We start from the raw sequence: 20,685 nt of genomic DNA on the forward strand, positions 1-20,685 counted from the left end.
GTTTTATACTCATCTGGTCTACCAGAATTTTTACAGTGTGGGTGATAAGAAAGGGGGAGAATGCTCTTACCCGGGTGACTCCGAGAAGCAGTGTGGCCTAGTGGATAGAGCCCGGGTCTGGAAGTCGGAAGGAAGCCGGGTTCTAATCCCGACTCCACCACTTGGCCGCTGGCTGTCTTTGGGCAAGTCACTTCACTTCCCTGGGCCTCCATTCCCTCATCTGGAAAATGGGGGTTATGAGTGTGAGCCCCATGTGGGACATGGACTGTGTCTAGCCTGATGAGCTTGGATCTACCCTAGGGCATAGCACATAGTAAGCACGTAAATATCAACACCCTCACCACACACACATACATACTCACTCTCTCCCCCCCTCTTTGGGGAGCGAGAGTTCCAGAGTCAAGAAGCTTAACACCGATCCCTTGCCTTCAGGAAAAATCAGCATTTGTTAAGCACTTACTATGTTCCAGGCACTGTACTAAGTGCTGAAGTTCGTCACCTAAATTCCCAAGTTCCTCTTCTTTTTAGTTGCACTCTCGGAGAAGAAACGTCTCAGGAAACCCAGCAAGTGGCTCTTGGAATATACAGAAGAATACGATCAGATATTTGCCCCCAAGAAGAAACAGAAGAAGAGTCAGGACCACTTGCACAAAGTAAGTCGACAGACCACGGGCCTGTTTTGAGCGTGCTTGGCTGGCGTTACCCACCTCCCCCACCAGTCAGCGGGTCAGTTGTATTCATTGAGCGCTTACTGTGTGCAGAGAACTGTACTAAGCGCTTGGGAGAAAGTCAGAACAATAAACGGACACATTCACGGCCCACAACGAGGTTACAGTCTAGAGGGAGAGACAGACATTAATAAAAAGAAAGAAAAATGATAGATGTGAACCTAAGTGCTATGGGGCTGGGAAGGGAGCTGAATAAAGGGGAGCAAGAAAGGGTGACGCGGAAGGGAGTGGAAGAAGAGGAAAGGAGGGCTTAGCCAGGGACGGCCTCTTGGAGGAGATGGGCCTTCGATAAGGCTTTGAAGCGGGGGCCGGGGGTGGGGAGTCAGTTGTCTGTTGGATCTGAGGAGGAGGCCATTCCAGGCTAGAGGCAGGATGTGGGCGAGAGGTGACCAGCCGGGCTGCCCCTCTGGGATCTGTCTCCTTCATTGTATGTCCTTGCTCCTCAGCTGAAATCCCTCGAAAAGCCGGAAGTTAAGGCGGAGGAGGGCACTTCGGCAACCCATTGCCGACCCAGCTCGGATGTCCGGCGGCAGCAGCAGCAGGCAGCGGAGCACCCCCCGATCCTGGAACGCGAGGCGCCGTTTCTGGAAGGCCCCTTGGCCCAGACTGAGGTCGGGGGCGGGCACGCTGAGCTGCCCGAGCTGACCCTGTCGGTGCCCATGGCCCCCGTGGCCGTCGTCCCCCCCTGGCCCCCGCTGGAACCCGAGGACCCCTTATTGAAAACAGGTGGGCATGGCGCGGAGAAGAACTGGCATGGCGGGGCTCGGGACGAGGGCCTGCGGTCCACCCCACTGGCCTCCTGCCCGGGCACGGCCGGCAGACGGGCCCGGGACTCGTCCGGACGGTGGTCCTCAGGGTTGGAAGCGGTCTTCTCTGAGGCCATGCTTGGGTGGCTCGAAAGAGTCCATGTGGGATACCCCTCTTCCCCCCACCACCAGTCCTGGCCATTGCGGGTTGTCCCTTGGGTTGGCAGTGTTGACTTGTGTCTCACTGGGTGGCTTTTTCGGCGTGCGTACTTTTTTTAGTGGTTGTTAGGGTGTTTGTAAAGCACTTATTATGTAATAATAACCAACATCATTGTGGTATTTGTTAAGCATTTACTATGTGCCAGGCACTGTTCTGAGAGCTGCGAAGATCCAAGCTAATCAGGTTGGACACAGTCCCTCTCCCACACGGGGCTCACAGTCTTAGTAGTATTTTACAGATGAGGGAGCTGAGGCACAGAGAAATGAAGTGACTTGCCCAAGGTCTCACAGCAGACAAGTGGCAGAGCTGGGATTAGAACCCAGGTCCTTCTGATTCTCAGGCCTGTGCTCTATCCACTGAGCCACGCTGCTTCTCAGACAGGCACTGTACTAAGAGCTGGGGTAGATACAAGGTAATTAAGGATTGGGATATAGTCCATGGGATAGATCAGGGGCTTGAAAGTCAGAGGACCTGGGTTCTAATTCATTCAGTAATATTCATTGAACGCTCACTTAATAATAAGAATAACTTGTCGTTTGCATTAAATGCTTACCATGTGTCAAGCACTGTTCTAAGCTCTCGAGTAGAGACAAGCTAATCAGGTTAGACACTGTTCCTGGCCCACGTGGAGTTCTCAGTCTTAATCCCCATTTTTCAGGTGAGATCACGGGGGCTCAGAGAAGTCAAGTGGATTGCCCAAGGTCCCACAGCAGACAAGTGGTGGAGATGGGATTAGAACCCAGATCCTTCTGGGTTCTGGAGGCTCTTACCACCCGGCTGCTCTGCTTCTCCTAGCGGGCCTCTTGTCTGCTGTGTGATCCGGGGCAAGTCACCATGCCTGCTGCGCCCGGTCCTGTTTTCTCTTTCGCTTCCTCGTGTCTCTGGCCACTCAGAGCTTCGGCTCAAGCAGCGGCCCTCCTGAAAACAGAGGTTTTTTTTCGCCCGGGCTCTTTCTGCTACGGTTATCTGTTCGGTGAAGGGTAGAGAGAGCGGTTGAGAATTAGCGTCTAGATAGGGACTGGGGGTGAAATCCCATGCTGTGTAATGATCAAGGTGTTATTGCAGGGAACTATGGGAGCAAACGTCAGAGGAAGCCAACGAAAAAGCTCCTTGAATCCAACGATTTGGACCCTGGATTTATGCCAAAGAAAGGAAACCTGATTCCTTCCAGAAAGGTATGTTGTTCCCCATCCGAAAACCTCCAGCGCCCTAAAGCATCCGGTAGTGAATGGAGAAAATCCGAGGCCTTGGACACCATTTCTCTAGAAAATGTACACCGCTGCCGACGGAAGTCTCTGGAATCCGCTGACCATTGCTTGACTGGACCTGCATCTTGTGGTTTAGGAAATACCCACCCGAAAAGTAATTTCACACAGATTAACCCGGTTTTCCCATGTGTCCATCATTTCCCACTCTCCTTCCCTCCCAGCTTTGGAATGTCAGAAGGGACCTGGGTTCTAGTCCCAGCTCTGCCACTTGTCTGCTCTGTGACCTTGGGCCAGTCATTTCACTTCTCTGTGCCTCAGGTTCCTCATCTGGAAAACAGGGATAAAGACTGTGAGTCCCATGTGCGACAGGAATCTTGTCTGACCTTATTCTATCTATCCCAGTGCTTAGTATAGTGCCTGCGTGTAGTATTTAGCAAATACCACAATTATCATCATTATTATTATTCCGGAGGCCAACCGCTTTGCTGCCATCTTCCCGTAATTATCAGGATTATGATCATTGCCGAGCCCCGATTGTGCGTGTGCGTGCGCATGCCCAGAACGTTCCCAGAGAATTCAAACCCATCAATTGGGGTAGCAGATATAAAACGTGTTAACCTTTGTTCAAGGTTAACACCCCCATAAAATCTGAACACAAACAGATGTGGTAAGCAGCAGGGGAGAAGGGGCCAGAGAGCCCTGCCTTGAAGGGCGAGATTACAGTAGGTGAAGGAGGGGTCAGACATCCACTTAAAACACTGCAACACCGACCACCCCTTCCCCGGATATATTGGGACACTCCCTTATCAGTGCCACAATCAGTAGTATTTTCTGAGCGCTTTCTGGGTGCCGAGCAGCCAGTCAGTCAATCATATCTATTAAAGTTGTTCATGGCCACCAGGCCCCTAGAAGCCACCGCGGGCATTCGATAAACCCTGTTATTGTTGCTTATATACAGTGCTATGACGCTGGCCCCTTGGAAAAGGAGCGTTCTGAATCTTGTCCCACATCCCACTCTTTGGAGCTTGGCGAAGGTAAGTTTCATTGTGAAATTCGTCAAATGGAATTTTTGTCTGTGTGTTTCTTTTTTGTTTTAAGAGAAAAATAAAAAAGCAGACGTGAGAGGCTGACAAGTGTCCGATGGTTCAACACTGCTTGGTCAAGAGCCAAGTTATCAAGACCCTTGACTGGTTTCATCCGAGTTTTAAAGGGGAAGGAATAAAATGGGAAATTTGGAGATGGTCTAAGCTTGTGAGCTTCTTCCCTCTCCGTGCCTGCCGCGTCTCCCCTCCCCCCGGTACACGCCCATTCTTTTTATTCCACAAGACACCATTTGCCCTCCTGACCCCGTCCATTGCGCAAGAACAGTCGTTTCACCTGCCCCATGAGCATTTCCGTACAGGTGTTAAGGGTTGGCTGCAGAGAAGAGAGGGCAAATGTTCGTTCCCCTTCTCACCCAGCCATCGCAACGGGCCTTCTCTCCAGTATCAGTATTTTGTTTCTTTAAATGCATCCCTTCGTGGTTGGCGCTGTTGGGAGCTGAATGGAAACTCTTCCCTCAACAACATACACCCACCCACCCCACCGCCCTCCCCCCACCTCAGCTCCTGACAGTGCTTTCAGCAACAGCCCTGCAGGCCTCCCTGCCCTTCCCCAAATCCTCTCCTCCAGTCACCCTCTAGCTTCCCCCAAGCGGCGACTCTAGCCACCTCCTTTCCCTGCCCAGCCCAAAAAACTTGAGGCCGAGAGGCCCAAGGAGGAGACCTTTATAGAATCGGGGCGCTCTGGGCCAAAAATGACCTCCTGGACGGTGAGGCGCAGGGTGGGGAGGGGTCCAGCCCCGGCTCGAGGTGCTCCCTGGAAGCAGTCGTGGGTAGGACAGAAGAGAGGCCAGAGGAGAAGGGATCCGGGCCATAGCAGTTGGCGAGATAGACAGACCTCTCGGCCTCAGCCCCATTCGGCCTTTCCGAATGGTTCGGGCCCGTAGCTGAGGCCTCTCGCTTCCTGGCACCCCCCACCGCAGAGCCGGAGGGACAAGGTACGTGCACAAAACCCTTTGAGGTACGCGTACGAGAGAGTGGGTGATGGCGGGGGGCAGCCTCGATCAGTCTGGCTACTGGTGGTTCCTTTTCCAAGGAGTCCAAAGTCCTGGACCTGGCAGAAAGAGCCACCCGTGGTATTGTCTGCAGCAAATGAGACTGTAGTTGTGTGTTCAAAATCGCTGCCCCACCCCCCAACACACACACACACACACACAAACACTCTTTCTCTCTCTGTCTCACTTTCTCGCTCTTTCTCCTGGCCCTGTGGTTTATCTGGAGCGTCTTGATTCATTTGAGACCTCAAAACCACGGTTCTTCCTTGAGTGGTGAAATACTGTACAAGTGTCTTAAGTTATCCTCTTCTCTCCCTTTTTTTTTTTTTTTACATTTTTTAATGAATTCGAGGGAAGCTGTAATTTTAACCCTCATTTGCACTCGAATGTTTTCTCGAAGAGATATACGAGAGAGGCCAGAAGCGATATGGAAGAGCCGTTTATCCCCGGGGGAGATAAATGGTGTTTCCAAAAGGGGTTCTCTCTCCTCTCCCTGTGCCCCGTCCGTGCTACTGATGTGGAATTAGAAACACACCTAAACCAGTCTGAGAGGCTCCCAGGGCAAATGCTCCAAGTTTTTGGGTTCAGCGAAGGGTTCTGTGGCCTGTGAAGGTCCCTGGCTTTTTCTCTTCTATCCCCCGGCTAGTTGGATGTCCTAATTTGCCCCGATAATGATTAATTGTGGTACTTGTTGAGCGCTTACTGTGTGTCAAGCAAACACTGCCGTAAACGCTGGTGAGAATATCAGGCAAGAGGGGAAAATGGCTATTCCTGGCATTGCCAAAGGACTTCAGCTGGTTCAGCAACTGGCCAATAAGCCACCCATGGTGGCGATTCCTGGGAGGACTAGAGAGGAAGGTGGCGGAAACTGGGAAAACTGATTTCCGTAAAGTTCAGCCCGGGAACCTGCTGAGACCGTCACTTCTCCAGTTTACCATCCCCAAAAATAAATTTGTCGGGCTGAGGAACGAGATCGGGGGCAGGTCGGGGGGGATTCTGCAGGTAACAGTTCGAGCCCGAGTCCTACTGGATACTTGGAGAGTTCGAGTGTGAGCCCTGTTGGCTCTCATCGGGCATGGAAGGGAAATAAGAATTGTACACCATTCATTCATTCATTCATTCATTCATTCAATAGTATTTATTGAGCGCTTACTATGTGCAGAGCACTGTACTAAGCGCTTGGGATGAACAAGTCGGCAACAGATAGAGACGGTCCCTGCCGTTTGACGGGCTTACAGTCTAATCGGGGGAGACGGACAGACAAGAACAATGGCACTAAACAGCGTCAAGGGGAAGAACATCTCGTAAAAACAATGGCGACTAAATAGAATCAAGGCGATGTACAATTCATTAACAAAATAAATAGGGTAACGAAAATATATACAGTTAAGCGGACGAGTACGGTGCTGTGGGGATGGGAAGGGAGAGGTGGAGGAGCAGAGGGAAAAGGGGAAAATGAGGCTTTAGCTGCGGAGAGGAACCATTTTTATGTGATGGTGTTGGGAAAGTGAGGATTGCCTTTGTCAACTTGAAGTACTCCCAGGCTGATGGGTCGTTGCATCCGTTTTCTCCTGCTGACGTGAAACGTTTCTCCGCTCCCGTTCCAGGGCCGGTCAAGCTCTTTGAGAAACAGAGGAAGCGGAAGCGGCAGGGGCACCCTCTAGCCACAGTGCAATGTAAGAAAGAGAAAAACGAGGATACGTCAAGGGAGACTCAAAACTCCGAGGTACTGCGGGCCGTTTGGGCCTCGAAAAGGCAAAGCTCGGGCTACTGCTTCCCGCCCCCTTCCTCGGTTTTGGGTTTGGACTGGGCCTAAATGAAGCCAAACCAATCAAGGCCCAGAGTGGAAAGATTAAGAAGAAGAACAACAAAAAAAAGTCAACTGCTATTGTAGAATGGCTGAGGGGAGATCGGGGGTTGGGAATAGCTGGCAAATTAGCCTTAAGATTGAGGGGGAATTGCTTTGTTCAGTGAGTTTGGCTCCACGCGATCAAGATCGTTGGAAGAAACTTTCGGCTGCTGACGAAACTCACACCTTGACCATTGTGGTTCTCGTTTATCAACCAGTCAATGGTATTTATCGAGCGCTTACTATGTGCGGAGCACTGTACTAAGAGCATGGGAGAGTACAACACAGGCTCAGTCCCCTGCCCCTAGCAAGCTTACATAGAGACGAATGTACATTCTGGGGAGACACTTTAGACTCAAAACTCCGACCTCCCCCTGCCTTTGTTCCTCACTTCTCTGCTCCCAGCCCCAAAACAAAAGCACCCCCAGGCTTTTTGTTTCCCTCAGTTTCATTGAAGCTGTGTGCAGGTTTTTTTTCCTGCAAACGTTCAAAAAATCGTGGGCCCTCTGCATGTGAGGGTGGGTTTTTTCTTTTATGGTATTTAAGTGCTTACTCTGGGCCAGGCACTGTCCTAATCACTGGGGTAGTTACAAGCTATTCAGGTTGAACACAGTCTCTATCCTTCGTGGGGATCACAGTATCAGTCTCCATCTTACAGATGAGGGATGTGAGGCCCCAAAAAGCGGAGCGAATCACTCAAGGTCACCCAGCAGACGAGTGGCGGAGGCGGAATTAGAACCCAGTTCCTCCTGACTCCCGAGCCTGGGCTCTGTCCACCAGGTCATGCTGCTTCTCAGGCATTGCGGTCTGATTTGGGAGAAATGCCAAGAATGATGAGTTTTGGCTTTGCCTGGAATCAGAGTCCACAGGATTCCAGGAAGGGTGCCTTCCTCCCAGGCCCCCACAGCCATTTTAACCTCTAGAAAACCTTTAGAAAATCATTTCTTTCCCCGACAATCCACCTGGCTTCCCCGAGAGAGGGGTCCTCTGAAGACCCAGAGTGTATTAGTCAGTGCTGAATTTGGAAGGGAAAACTAAGTGATCGCTGGAACTTAAGAATGTTTTCTCTCCCTTAGTGAACCCTTATAACGGAACAGGCTCAGAGGGGTTAGTGCCAAGGACACGTGGCGGCCCCCTGATCCCACCCCCGTCACAGCAGGGTTAGACCTAATGTTGCTTGCGGTGCCCCCCACCGCCTCCCCCACCCCCCATCCTGCATGATTGGCTGATCATCTGAAAGTGCTCACCCGCTGCACAAATAGCGGCCCATCAGGGCAGGGGCAGAAAAGGGAGGTGCCAGGGAACCAATGGTGGGATTTTTGCCGTTTTTTTCTTCTTCTTCTTCTTTCCTCCTTTCCAGGGTGAGCTACCTGCACACGGGATGGCGACCAGCCCCAAGGAGCCCCTAGAGGAGGGGGTGGAGCCCGACCACGGGCTGCCAGCCTCCAAAAAGATGCAGGCGGAGCGAGGAGGAGGAGCGGCTCTCAAGGAGAACGTCTGTCAGGTAGGAATTCCCCTCACCCCAGATACACACACCTCCACTCGGGATCGCTCCCTCAAGCGGATCGCCGAGATGAAATGGCCCGCAGTTTCCAGTCAGCGGCCTTCCCGGGATCGGGGACACCCAAAAGGGATACCCATGAGGTTGACCGGGCCTGGCGATGCGGCTGTTTTTTCGATTCGTTTTGGCAGGCTGGAATGGCGTGGGCTCAACGGGCCTGTCTTGTAGTGGCTGCCCGGGCCCCAAAGAAAGCAGCGGGCCCCAAGCCTGCCTGGGGATGCCGGGGTCAATTTGGGAGCCCCGAGAGCATTTTCCCAGGCCCTGAGACGCGTTTTCTTCCTCCTCCAACCAGATCTGCGAGAAACTGGGCGAGCTGCTTCTGTGTGAAGCCCAGTGCTGTGGGGCTTTCCACCTGCAGTGTATCGGACTGACGGAGATGCCCCAAGGCAAATTCATCTGCAACGAATGTAGCACAGGTACCAGGCGCACGGGGCGGGCCCGTTCTGTCCCCACCCCTGGGTTCCGAAGCGTCGAAGGCAGCGGGATGAGAGTCAGCAGACGCTGGGAGAGTCCCGTCGCAGTGTGCCGAGTCCTGAACTTCAAGCGGCCCTCGCCCGCCCCCGACCAGATGGGTTCTCGAGGGGTCCCCACCCACCCCGACTCCCCTTGCCTTCAAGCATCATCCCCCAAGCCATTCGAGGCAGCGGGGCGTCCATCCGTTCCTGGAGGCCTTCGAGAATATTCCACTTACCTCTTTCCCCAGCCTTCCGGGTGGGAGGGATTCATTTTCAAGCTATTCATTCAGTTGTGTTGATTGAGCGCTTCCTGCGTGCGAAGCACTGTACTCAGCTATAGCGATAAAGCCCGGCCCAGCGGAAAGAACACGGACCTGGGAGTCAGAGGACGTGGGTTCTAATGTTGTCCCTGCCTATTGCTTGCCAAATGACTATGGGCAAGTCACTTCGCTTCTCTGGGGATTCAATATCTGTTCTTCCTCCTTGGAGTCCCATGTGGAACCTGATGGTCCTGTGTCTACCCCAGGGCTTGGCACATAGTAAGCACTTAACAAATACCACCACCATTATTAAATATTCTTATTCCAGTCACTCTCCCTCTCCGGTTTGTTTCTATAATACCAACCCCATGTTCCCGAATCACATGTTGCTGGTGATGCATCCATCCCTGTCCCTTGCGTACTGATCTCTTCCTGCCTTTACCATGTGACTCAGATTCATTTGTTTTTTTCTCTAATAATAATTATGGTAGTTATGGTATTTGTTAAATACTTGCTCTGTGTCAAGCACTGTTGTAAGCACTGAGGTAGATACAAATCAGTTCATTACAGTCCCTGTCCCACATAGGGCTCACGGTCTAAGTAGGAGGGAGTAGGATTTAATTTCCCTTTTACAGAGGAAGGAATTGGGGCCCAGAGAGTGACATGACTTACCCAAGGTCACACAGCAGGTAAGTGGCAGACCCAGAATTAGAACCCAGGTCCTCTGATTCGCAGGCTTGGGCTCTTTCCACTAGGCCACGCTGCTTCTTCAGACCGGAAGCTCCTCGTGGGCAGGGACCCTGCCTCCCAGCTCTGTTGAACTGTCACTCCCAAGCACTTAGAACAGTGCTCTGCCGTAAGTAGATGAGCTCTTTGAGGGCAGAGATCGTGTCTACTAACCCCATTGTCCAAAGTGCTTGTATCTTTTCCAGGGCTCAGTGAAGTGCTCAGGGCACTTCTCTGCACCCAGTTGACTGAAAGCTCCTTGTGGGCACCTACTAAGTGTACTGAGCTGAGTACAAGTGCTTAATACACATTAAGCACCCAGTAGATACCATTGATTGATTTTTTTTCCAGGAGTCCACACGTGTTTTGTTTGCAAAGGGAGCGGGGAGAACGTGAAACGGTGCCTATTGCCGTTGTGTGGCAAATACTACCACGAAGCGTGCGCCCAGAAGTACCCGCCCACGGTCCAGCAGAACAAGGGCTTCCGCTGCTCCCTTCACATCTGCATGACCTGCCATGCCGCTAACCCAACCAACCTCTCGGCTTCCAAAGGTACGGCCCCCGCTCCCACCCCGGTCCTCCAGATTCCCGGGCTCCAGCCCAGGCCCAGGCTGCTCTGCGATCTGACGGAAATCTCACTGCCTTTCTGCGATGTTGGTTTTGGTCGTCGAGGCGGGCTCCGTAAGCCCCGGCCCCGGGAGGGCGGGTTGAAGAGAAATACCGCCGAGTCACGGCCGTCTCTTATGGGTTCTGGTTCCACCGCAGGAAGGAAAATACTGGCGTGCATCTCGGCGTGTCCGGGGCTCAGTTCTCTGTCTCCCGCTACCCGGACAGCCCAGTTCGAATGTGGAAAAACTCAAACCGGCAGACTTGGAGGACGGGTTGGTGGGAGGAATCGACCTTTCAGAGGCTTAAACCCCCCAGGCGGGAACTTGCCAAGCCCCTGGAAAAGGGCTGAGGGGAAGGGAGTGGGGTGTCAGGCTCAAGGTTGATGATTCGAACACCGCAGATCAAGGGAAGAGAGATGAAATGGAAGAGGTGACCATCAAAGCCGCACACGGGTTTTTCCCCAAAGGGTCCCCGGACAACGAAGGCGGGAAACGTCTCCCATCTACCCCCGCCATGGCATGCTTCCCCACTGCGGTCTGGGAAGACTGACTTCCCAGACCACATGCTGGCGGGAGGGAGGTAGGTGGGCCGCCCGGCCTGCTCTCGAATCCTAAAATCCTCTCCAATTCCGGTGATGCCTCAGTGCATTCCGAAGGCCCGGTTTTAAAGGCTGCTAGAGAAGGCCACTCCACTGAGGGTTCTGGAAAGGGTCAGAAGCGGTCAGCCCCTGACTTGGAACCCGAGACCCACTGGTGCCCAACCCCTTCCCAGACCACAGAACCACCACCGGAGATTCGAAGCTGCAGCCTCAGCCCCCGGAAATCATTTCCAACAGCGCGGCAGTTCAAGACCCTGGAAATCAGAGGGCCCGACCGTGGGGGCTACGAGAAGTGGGCATCGGGGACGGGCCGTTCTGCTGCCAAAGGAGAACCCCTCCCTCTGGTGCTCAATGGTGGGGCTGCAGTGGGGCGGGGTGTTTCTGTCTCCACGTGCGACCTGGTCTCCTTTCCCGCCAGGGCGCCTCATGCGCTGTGTCCGCTGCCCAGTGGCCTATCACGCCAACGACTTCTGTCTGGCCGCGGGGACCGTGGTCCTGGCCTCCAACAGCATCATCTGCCCCAACCACTTCACCCCGCGCCGAGGCTGCCGGAACCACGAGCACGTCAATGTCAGCTGGTGCTTCGTCTGCTCGGAAGGTAAGGTCCCCCCAGATCCCGTTCCCCCTTCGGGCGTCTTGGACCAGTTTTCGGGTGTTTTTTTCTGTCGAGTGGCCCTGCCTCTCTAGTTCCCCCACCATTCGCCGCTCCCAGCTGTGGGCCTGGTGCCATTTCCGGTTTTCTCTGTCGCCCCAGCCCTCCTCAGTGTCTTCTCCAGTTGTATGATGAGAGTCGCTGTCCTGCCCTTGGCGGGACCCTCCCAGACCTTGAAGCTCTAGGGAGCAGGAAATGCTGTTTCAGTAGCAAGGTGGCTCCTCCCGGAGGAAGAGAAAGCGGCCTTGGCCTCACTTCTTGGGGACGAGCTCTCCCAAACGCTCAGTACAGTACTGTGCACATAGGCGTTCAGTATATACCGTTGATGATGATGAAGAGTGACCCCATCATCCCAACTTCCTTGGTGAGGAGGAGCTGGGCTCTCCTTGCCTGTAGAAGTCACCAAGGAGCGATCCAGATCCAGGCCGTGTTGTCAGTCAGTCAGTGATATTTATTGAGCGCTTACTGTGTGGAGAGCACAGTACTAAGCTCTTGGGAGAGTACAATATAGCAATATACAATATAGCAATATAAAACGCACTTTCCCTGTCCACAATAATAAGCTTACAGCCTAGAAAGGGAACCAACTCAAAAAAAACCAAACCCATCTGCAAACGGGTCTGCGGTTAATCCTCGCCTGGTTATAGATGTCGTCGGATCGCGCCGGTAGTTCCGGGCCAGGGCAGCAAAGGGGTAGTGGGGTGCAATGAGTCCGCCCCTCATGGCTCTGAGTCCGGGGTCCTCCCGGCAGCTACAGCGTCCGTTCCAGCAGCTTCTCCGCCGGGGGATCACAGTTAGGCCTCTGGCTGAGCGGCTTTCCTCTTTCCCGCCGAGGTGGGTGGGGGATGAAAGGATGGGATGTGGGGTCCTCTCGATGGTGAGGAGTGGGGCTGGGGCCGGGGGACCCTGAGAGCACGGGGCTGCCGCTCTCGTCACCGGGAAAGGGATGGGGGGAAGTGGTAGACACCCCAGACGTTCTCTGCTCTGTCTCTCCCGAGCTGCCTCTCCCCCACTACCCCAACCCCAAAAAAGTGTCTCTCGTCTTGACCGCTACCTCAACATCTCAGGCCGCTTGGACCCCGGGTGGGTTCGCTCTCATAAAGATTCCAGCAGCCACCTCACCTTGCAATCCCCTCACCCCCTCCTACCTCGCCTCGCTGCTCTCCTATTCCAACCCAGCCCACACACTTGGCTCCTCTTATGCCAGCCTACTTGCTGTCTATCTCGCCACCGACCTCTCGCCCACATCCTGTCTCTGGCCTGGCCTGCCCTCCTTCCTCATATCAGACAGTGACTCACCCCCACCTCCAAAGCTTTATTCATTCAGTCAGTCAGTCAGTCGTATTTATTGAGCACTTACTGTGTGCAGAGTACTGTAGTAAGTGCTTGGAAAGTACAATTCAGCAACAAATAGAAACAATCCCTGCCCACAACGGGCTCAGTCTAGAAGGCCCATCTCCTCCAAGAGGCCTTCCGTGACTAACCCTCCTTTCCTCTTCTCCCACTCCCTTTTGTGTCACCCTGACTTAGTGCCTGTATTCATCCCCTCTCCCAGCCCCACAGCACTCATATACATATCTGTAGCTTATTTATATTAATGCCTGTCTCCCCCTCTAGACTGTAAGCTCATTGTGATCAGGGAATGTGACTTATATTGTACTCTCGTAAGTGCTTCCTTCAGTGCTCTGCATACAGTAAGCACTCAATATAATAACGATGGACTGAATGACTGACCTAAATCCCTCCTGCTGCAATTCGAACAGGTCTCACCCTCCTCTCCCCAGAGAGGAGAGGTGCAAGGGGTCCCCAGCCTTTGTATCAGGTGGTTAACTGAAGTGTTGTTGTTTTTTCAGTGTTATGTGCAAGAGAGTTTATATACGTTGTGAGGAGGAGGAGAGCTGCTTTTAAATGGTCGTAGATATTTACACAGACCTCAGCCAATTCTGAGGTAAAGTCATGGTAATGAAGGGGGCCTCCAAAGAGAGAAATTTGCAACTTCACAGGCTCCCAAGGACACTGTGTGCTGACAAGAGGCCTGCTCCCCTGCAGAGGCTGTGTGTGTGCTCCTTGGTTGGTATTGGTTAAGCGCTTACTGGCCGGGCAGCGTACTAAGCGCCGGGTAGATACAAGATCACCAGGTCTCACATGGGGCTCACAGTCTAAGTAGGAAGGGCCATGAATCCCCATTTTGCAGGCGAGGTAACTGAGGCATGGAGAAGTGAGTTGCCCATACGGCAGGTAAATAGTGGAGCCAGCTTGAAAACCCAGGTCCTCTGACTCCCAGGTCCTGGCTCTTTCCACAAGACCACGCTGCTTCTCCTTGTGGGCAAGGAACTCATCAACCGACTCTGCGGTATTGGGGTCTCTCCCAAGCGACTAGTACAGTGCTTGGCAGACAGCACTCAATAAATACTGTGGATTGAACGATTGGAAAGGGCTCTTTGCCGGAGCAATAGGGATCTGGGCCCTGAGATGAGATCCATCAGCTCGTCCTCTAGACTGTAAGCTCCTTGTCGGCAGGGAATGTGTCTGTTTGTCGTTATATTGTACTCTCCCAAACGCTTAGTTGAGTGCTCTGCGTACAGTAGGCGCTCAATAAATATGATTGAATCGATGGTATTTATTGAGCACCTACCGTGCGCAGAACACTGTACTAGCCAACCAATCAACGGTATTTATCAGGCGCTTTCCATGTGCAGAGCACCATACTAAGCGCTTGGGAGAGAACAGCTCAACACAGTTGGTAGACGTGTTCCATGCCTACAGGGAGCTTATAGCCTAGAGGGGCGGACAGACATTAATATATATCAATAAGTAAATTCCAATGGGTGCATAAGTGCTGTGGAGCTGAAGGTCTGGAGAATCAAGGGAGCAAATAAATGCAAGGGAAGGACACTGAAGGGAGAGGGAATAGGGACCAGTTACTTGGGAAGAGACAATAGTGAGGAGACAGGTTCCCTGCCCTCCAGAAGTTTCCCTTCTAGCTGAGAGGGTGGGGGGCATGACAGAGGAGTTCTTAAATATCAGGGTCAGTAGGTGTGAATAGACATATTCACCTGGAGAATGTGAGTATATTCCAGGGCTTATGACAAAGAAACACTGATTGGCAGGTGTGCGTGTGTGATCTGGGGAGATGAAAAGTCAATCCGGGAAGACCCCCTGAAGGAGGTGTGATTTCAGGTGGGCTCTGAGGACAGATAGTGTGTGCTTGGTGGATTGGAAGGAGGATGGAGTCCCGGGGCGGGGTGAAGAAGTTGGCAGAGGCGAGGAGGAGGCAGAACGAGCAGTTTAGCTGTCGAGGAGAGCTCAAGCTGGGGTGCAGTGGGAGAAGAGTGGATGAGTAGGAGAGAAGGAGCCAAGTGCCTTAAAGTCAACAATAAGGAGGCTCTGCTGAGAAGAATGGAGGTTTGTGAGGAGTGGGGAGAAGCAGCGTGGCTCAGTGGAAAGAGCACAGGCCTCAGGGGACCTGGGTTCTAATCCTGGCTCCGTCTCCGTGGATTGATTAGGACAGCGGTTTGTGTGACGACTTTATTGACTTTTTTTATGGTGCGTGTTAAGCGCTTACTGTGTGTCAAGCTGGGGCAGATACAAGGTTATCAGGTCGGACACAGTCCCTGCTCAAGGTCTAGATAGGAGGGAGGAGGATTTCCCGGTGGGAAAACTGAGACAGAGAGCAGTGAAGTGACTTGTTCGAGGTCACACGGCAGAGGAGGGGTGGAGCCCGAGTGAGAACCCAGGTGTTCCCAGGCCCTGGACTCCTTCTCACTTTAAATGTCACCCAAAAGGAGGAATCATAAGCAAAGGTGACTCTCGCCCCTGCTTCTGGCCTAGTACTTGGGGGTGGACCCTCCAATGCCCCTAAGTTTTGTTTTGTTTTTTACTAAGCGCCCCTAAATCTTTCCCCTCCCTTCCCCTGTCATCTGCCCGGTTTGGGCCTCCCGCTAAAACTCCAGGCCCAGGGGATTTCCTGAGGGGAGAGATTCTAGATATTTCTGCCCTCTAGGGTGACCAAGTGTTTCTTTTTGTCTTGAGCCTTCCAGCTTCCCCCCCCACTGTTGTTGGTAGACAATGCTACAATTGTTAGATTGGTAGAAGCTGGAGGGCAGGGAATCTTTCCTCCTATTGTACCCCTCCTTCTATTGTAGGAGGCCCCCTGTCAAACTATCAAATGTTCTGTCCAGACTGGATTTTTTTTTTTTTGTTATCTGTTAAGCCCTTACTATGGCGAGGCACTGAACCACTAAATGCTGGGTTAGATCAACCAATCAATTGTATTTATTGAGCGCTTAAACTCACCCCGGGCAGCAGTGGCCCGGGAGAGAGTCGAGGGCGGAGACTCGAGTTTACTGCACGGAAGGCGGCAATGGTAAACCACTTCTGGATTTTTACCAAGAAAACTCTCTGGACCAGAACAGTTGCGGATGGAGAGCGGGGCGAGATGTGGGAGAGATGTCTGTGGTGTCGCTATGGGTCAGAAACGACTCGGCAGCGTAAGATAAGACGAGAACGTGTGCAGAGCGCTGGTCTAACAGGGTCAATAGACCTGTTCCCTGCCCACAGTGAGCTTACAGTCTAGAGGGACGAGCTGATGCTAAATCAAGTTGGACACAGTCCGTGTCACACCGGAGGGACAGGCGGTGCTCACAGTCTTCGTTCCCAGTTTGCAGACGAGGAAACTGAGGCCCAGAGGAACGAAGTGGCCAAGGCAGGATCAGAACCCAGGTCCTTCTGACGCCCAGGCCCTATCCACTAGATCCTGTTGCTTTTCGAGTCAGTGGTGTTTGAATGCTTACTGTGTTTAGAGCATGGTACTAAGCGCTTGGGAGAGAACACATTCCCTGCCCACAGTGGCCTCACTTTCAGCCCAAGAGCCCTGACCTCTTCCAGCCTGCCCTGCTTTGAGAGACAATTCCATCGGTGTCCCAGCCGGGTGAGCTTCTCTAGTTCGTTTCTCTCCCCTCCCAAGACACAGACCCTCTTCCAGGCATGGACATCATTTCACTTCACCGAGCCTCAGTTTCCTCATCTGCAAACTGGGGCTTCAATGCCCCTACTTTCTGCCTCCACGGACTGTAAGCCCCATGTTGGGGAGGGACAGTCTCCAACCTGATTAATTGATTTTTCATTCATTGTCATATTTATTGAGCATTTACCGTGACGAAGCACTTAGTACAGTGCTCTGCACACAGTAAGCGCTCAAGAAATACAAGTGAATGAACGTTCAGAGCACACACTAAGCGCTTGGGAGAGTACGCAACAACAATAAACAGACACATTCCCTACCCACAGCGAGCTTACAGTCAACCCCAGCATGACACAGAGTCAACAGTAGAAGCAGTGAAGCCTAGCAGTTAGAGCACGGGCCTGGGAGTCAAAAGCACCTGGGTTCTAATTCCGGCTCTGCCACCGGCCTGCTGGGTGACCTTGGACAAGTCACTTCACTTCTCTGGGCCTCAGTTCCCTCATCTGGAAAATGGGGATTATGACTGTGAGCCCCAAGTGGGACAGGGACTGCGTCCATCCCGATGAGCTTTGTATCCACCCCAGTGCTTAGTTCAGTGCTCTGCACACAGTAAGCCCCCAATAAATACGATTGAATTGAATGAGTGGCACATTGTAAGCACTTATTAAATGCTAAAGTAATTATTATTATTATTATGGATCCTCTGCTATGATCCCACGAGCTACAGGTCTGAGACGTACGAGACCTGGGTCCTAGTCCTGCCACTTTCCGTCTCTGTTCAGAGGCCGTCCTGGGCAGGTTGGCATTCCTGCATTTACAAAAGAAAGGCAGGATTCAGAAGGGACCCGAGGGCTACTTGACTTCCACAATGGACCCGCCCCCCCGGAACCAACCCAGTGGTCCCAACTGGTCCCAGCCAGTAGGAAGCTGGAAGTCCCCCCAGGCCAAACCGGGATTGGCCTTTTGTGGCAACCCAAACCCCGCCCCCAAACCCCCGCTCAGTGCTTGTGGTCAGGTAACCTGGAGTCTTGACCCTGAGGAGAGGACCATGAAGAAGTCAGGTGAGAGTAGAAGGGAGGCAGCTGAGAGGGTTTTTTTTTTTTGTTTCTGTTTTTGTGTTTTTAATGGCATTTGTTAAGCACTGTAGCACGTGCCAGGCACTGGACTAAGCCTTCCTTTCCTCTTCTCCCACTCCCTTCTCTTTCTCCTTGACTTGCTCCCTTTTTTCACCCCCCATTCCAGCCCCACAGCACTTACGAACACATCCGTAGTTTATTTATTCACTTATGCCTGTCTCCCCTTCTAAGCTGAAAGCTCACTGTGGGCAAGGAATGTGTCTGTTATTGTGTTGTTCTCTCCCAAGCACTTAGTACAGTGTTCTCTGCTCACAGTAAGCACTTAACAAATATAACTGATTGACTGGCTAAATAAGTTGGACACAGTCCATGTCCCACATGGGGCTCCCAGTCTTAATCCCCATTTTACAGATGAGGGAACTGAGGTCCAACGGAGCTAAGTGACCTGCCCAAGGTCGAGCTGGGTTTAGAACCCAGGTCCTTCCGACTCCTAGGTTCAGGTGTTTTTGTGTATAGATTTCTTTTTCGGGTGCTTTATTAAAGCCTTACTAAAATCACCTGTCCCCCAAAAGACTTTACCCGACTATGCCTTCGCCTCCCTCTCCCTTCCACCTGGCCCCTAAACTTGGATTTGCTCCCTTTCTTCACCGCGCCTTTAGCCCCACAGCACTTATGTCCACATCTGTAATCTGTTCATATCACTGTCTGTCTCTAGACTACAAGCTCCTTGTGGGCAGGGAACATATCTACCAACTCTGTTTGCATCACACTCTCCCAAGCGCTTAGTCCAGGCTGCTGTGCTCGGTAAACACAGTCGATCGATTGATGCGGAGAACGGGTGGAGTTTGTGTTTAGGCGGCAGGAGGCTGATAAGCTCCTTTCCGAGGCTCCGTCTTTCTGGAGGCCTGGGCCGGGTAAGATGCCAACTCTCGGCGGTATTTATGGCGTCGCTTATCAAACTGTACGCGGGCTTTGCTGACACCACATCCTTGGCTCCCTCCCCTCGGCTCTTGTCAGCTGCTGTCTGGCCACCCTTGGGGATTGACTTCCTCTGCTGCCCGTTTCTTGTAGATAAAGATAATTGTAGTTTTGGTGAATCGCTCACTGTGCTGAGCACCGGGGTGGATACATGATAGATCAGGCCCAGTCCCTGCCCCACATGGGCTCCTAATGTCAGTCAGTTGTATTTATTGAGCGCTTACCGTGTGCAGAGCTCCCATACTCAGCTCTTGGGAAAGTACAATAGATCAGTAAAATAGATACATTCCCTGCCCACAACGGGCTTCCAAGTCTAGAGGGGGAGATAGGCCTTAATAGAAAGAAATGAATGACAGATATGGACATAAGTATGGTGGGGGTGGGAACCAGGGGGGAAGAATAATAATTGCGGCATTCGTTAAGCGCTTACCTTGGTCCGGCACTGTACTAAGCGCCGGGGATCATACCCTGTAAGCCCACTGTCTCCGCCCCTCAAGGGGTTCTCAGCGTTAATGGAGAGGGAAAACACGCTGAATCACATCCCCCGTTTTGCAGTGGAGGAAACCGAGGCCCAGAGAAGTCAGGTGACTTGCCCAAAGTCACCCAGGAGGCAAGCGGCAGAGCCTGGACTCCCTGTCCCAGGTTCTGTTATTGAAGAAGCAGCGTGGCTCAGTGGAAAGAGCATGGGCTTTGGAGTCAGGGCTCATGAGTTCGAATCCCAGCTCTGCCACTTGTCGGCTGTGTGACTGTGGGCAAGTCACTTAACTTCTCTGTGCCTCAGTTCCCTCATCTGTAAAATGGGGATTAAGACTGTGAGCCCCACGTGGGACAACCTGATTCCCCTATGTCTACCCCAGCGCTTAGAACAGTGCTCGGCACATAGTAAGCGCTTAACAAATATCAACATTATTATTATTATTGAGCACTTAATGTGTGCAGAGCACTGTGCTAAGTGCTTGGGAGAGTACAGTATAATAGTAAACTGAAACATTCCTTGCCCCAAACCAGCTTACATTCTAGAGCAGGGGAAAAGGACGTTAATGTAAGATCTGTCTACTACGGTCCCGCTACTTCTTGATGGTTGGTGTATTCCTGCTTGGTGGATCCCGGGGGTCTCTTCTCCCCTTTCTCATATATGGCACTAAGCGCTTAGTACAGTGCTAAGCACACAGTAAGCACTCAATAAATCTGATTGAACGAAAGAGCGAGGATCATTTCTGTAAGGCCAGTCACCATCCGACCCATCCAACCCTTAGGGGAAGGAGGCCGCCTTTATCTGAGCAGGGACAGGGGTTTCATTAATAATTCTCTACTGGCTGTGCTTTGTTGGCCACCCCCCCCCCCCCCCCCCCCCCCGACAGTGGGGCAGTTTTAAGACTGCCTTTTTCCACTGGTGCCAATTCAATCCCTTTCTCGAAATCATTTCCGGTTTCACGTACCTTAATCGCAGCCTGGATCCCGATTTAACAACCTGCCCTTTGCCGCCGTTTTTGCGAAGGGTGTGTGTCCGTTTAAGACTGAGGGGCCTTGGGGGTTCCCCCTTAGGCTTTGGCTGGGGCGTGGCACCCCAGGCTGGGGAAGGTGGGAGACGCTCCCTTGTCTCTCGGATGGAACGAAGGAAGCCGGTTTCCAGAGGCGGAAGGAAGTAAAGGCTTAAAGACCGCCTCCCCCTCCTACTCCCGGTCTCCCGACAGGTGGCTGCCTCTGAGGGCATAAAACGAGGCCGCTTGGAGCCCGGAGCTGACCACATCCCCAAGCGGCATCGAGTTCCAGGGCGGGAGCCTCCTTTGGCGTTGGTGGCTCAGACCCGGGCCTGGCCCAGTGGTCCGGAGTCCCTGGTCCGCCTGCCCCATATCCCTTGGCCATGGGCGTTCCGGAAGCAGCCCGACGGAAATGTCTGGCGCAAGGCAGCGCCTGCCGAGAGTCCGCCCCCTCCCGTCGAGGGCAAGCGTGCCCATCTG

At 52.7% G+C, this 20,685-nt stretch overlaps 1 protein-coding gene across 1 annotated transcript in view; it reads left to right on the top strand.

Moving 5' to 3' along the window:
* Positions 1-20,685, top strand: part of NSD1 (nuclear receptor binding SET domain protein 1) — a gene marked incomplete at its 5' end in the record, with an annotated part of 52,676 nt that overhangs the window by 15,982 nt on the left and 16,009 nt on the right. The window contains 9 exons of the mRNA XM_039910572.1: positions 529-653; positions 1,175-1,454; positions 2,760-2,869; positions 3,861-3,936; positions 6,605-6,723; positions 8,207-8,350; positions 8,700-8,823; positions 10,200-10,400; positions 11,474-11,653. Of these exons, the coding sequence (XP_039766506.1) occupies positions 529-653; positions 1,175-1,454; positions 2,760-2,869; positions 3,861-3,936; positions 6,605-6,723; positions 8,207-8,350; positions 8,700-8,823; positions 10,200-10,400; positions 11,474-11,653 (1,359 nt within the window). The remainder of the gene's footprint in view (positions 1-528; positions 654-1,174; positions 1,455-2,759; positions 2,870-3,860; positions 3,937-6,604; positions 6,724-8,206; positions 8,351-8,699; positions 8,824-10,199; positions 10,401-11,473; positions 11,654-20,685) is intronic.

Source organism: Ornithorhynchus anatinus, chromosome X2 (genome assembly GCF_004115215.2).
Source record: "Ornithorhynchus anatinus isolate Pmale09 chromosome X2, mOrnAna1.pri.v4, whole genome shotgun sequence".
Classification (NCBI taxonomy): Eukaryota; Metazoa; Chordata; class Mammalia; order Monotremata; family Ornithorhynchidae; genus Ornithorhynchus; species Ornithorhynchus anatinus.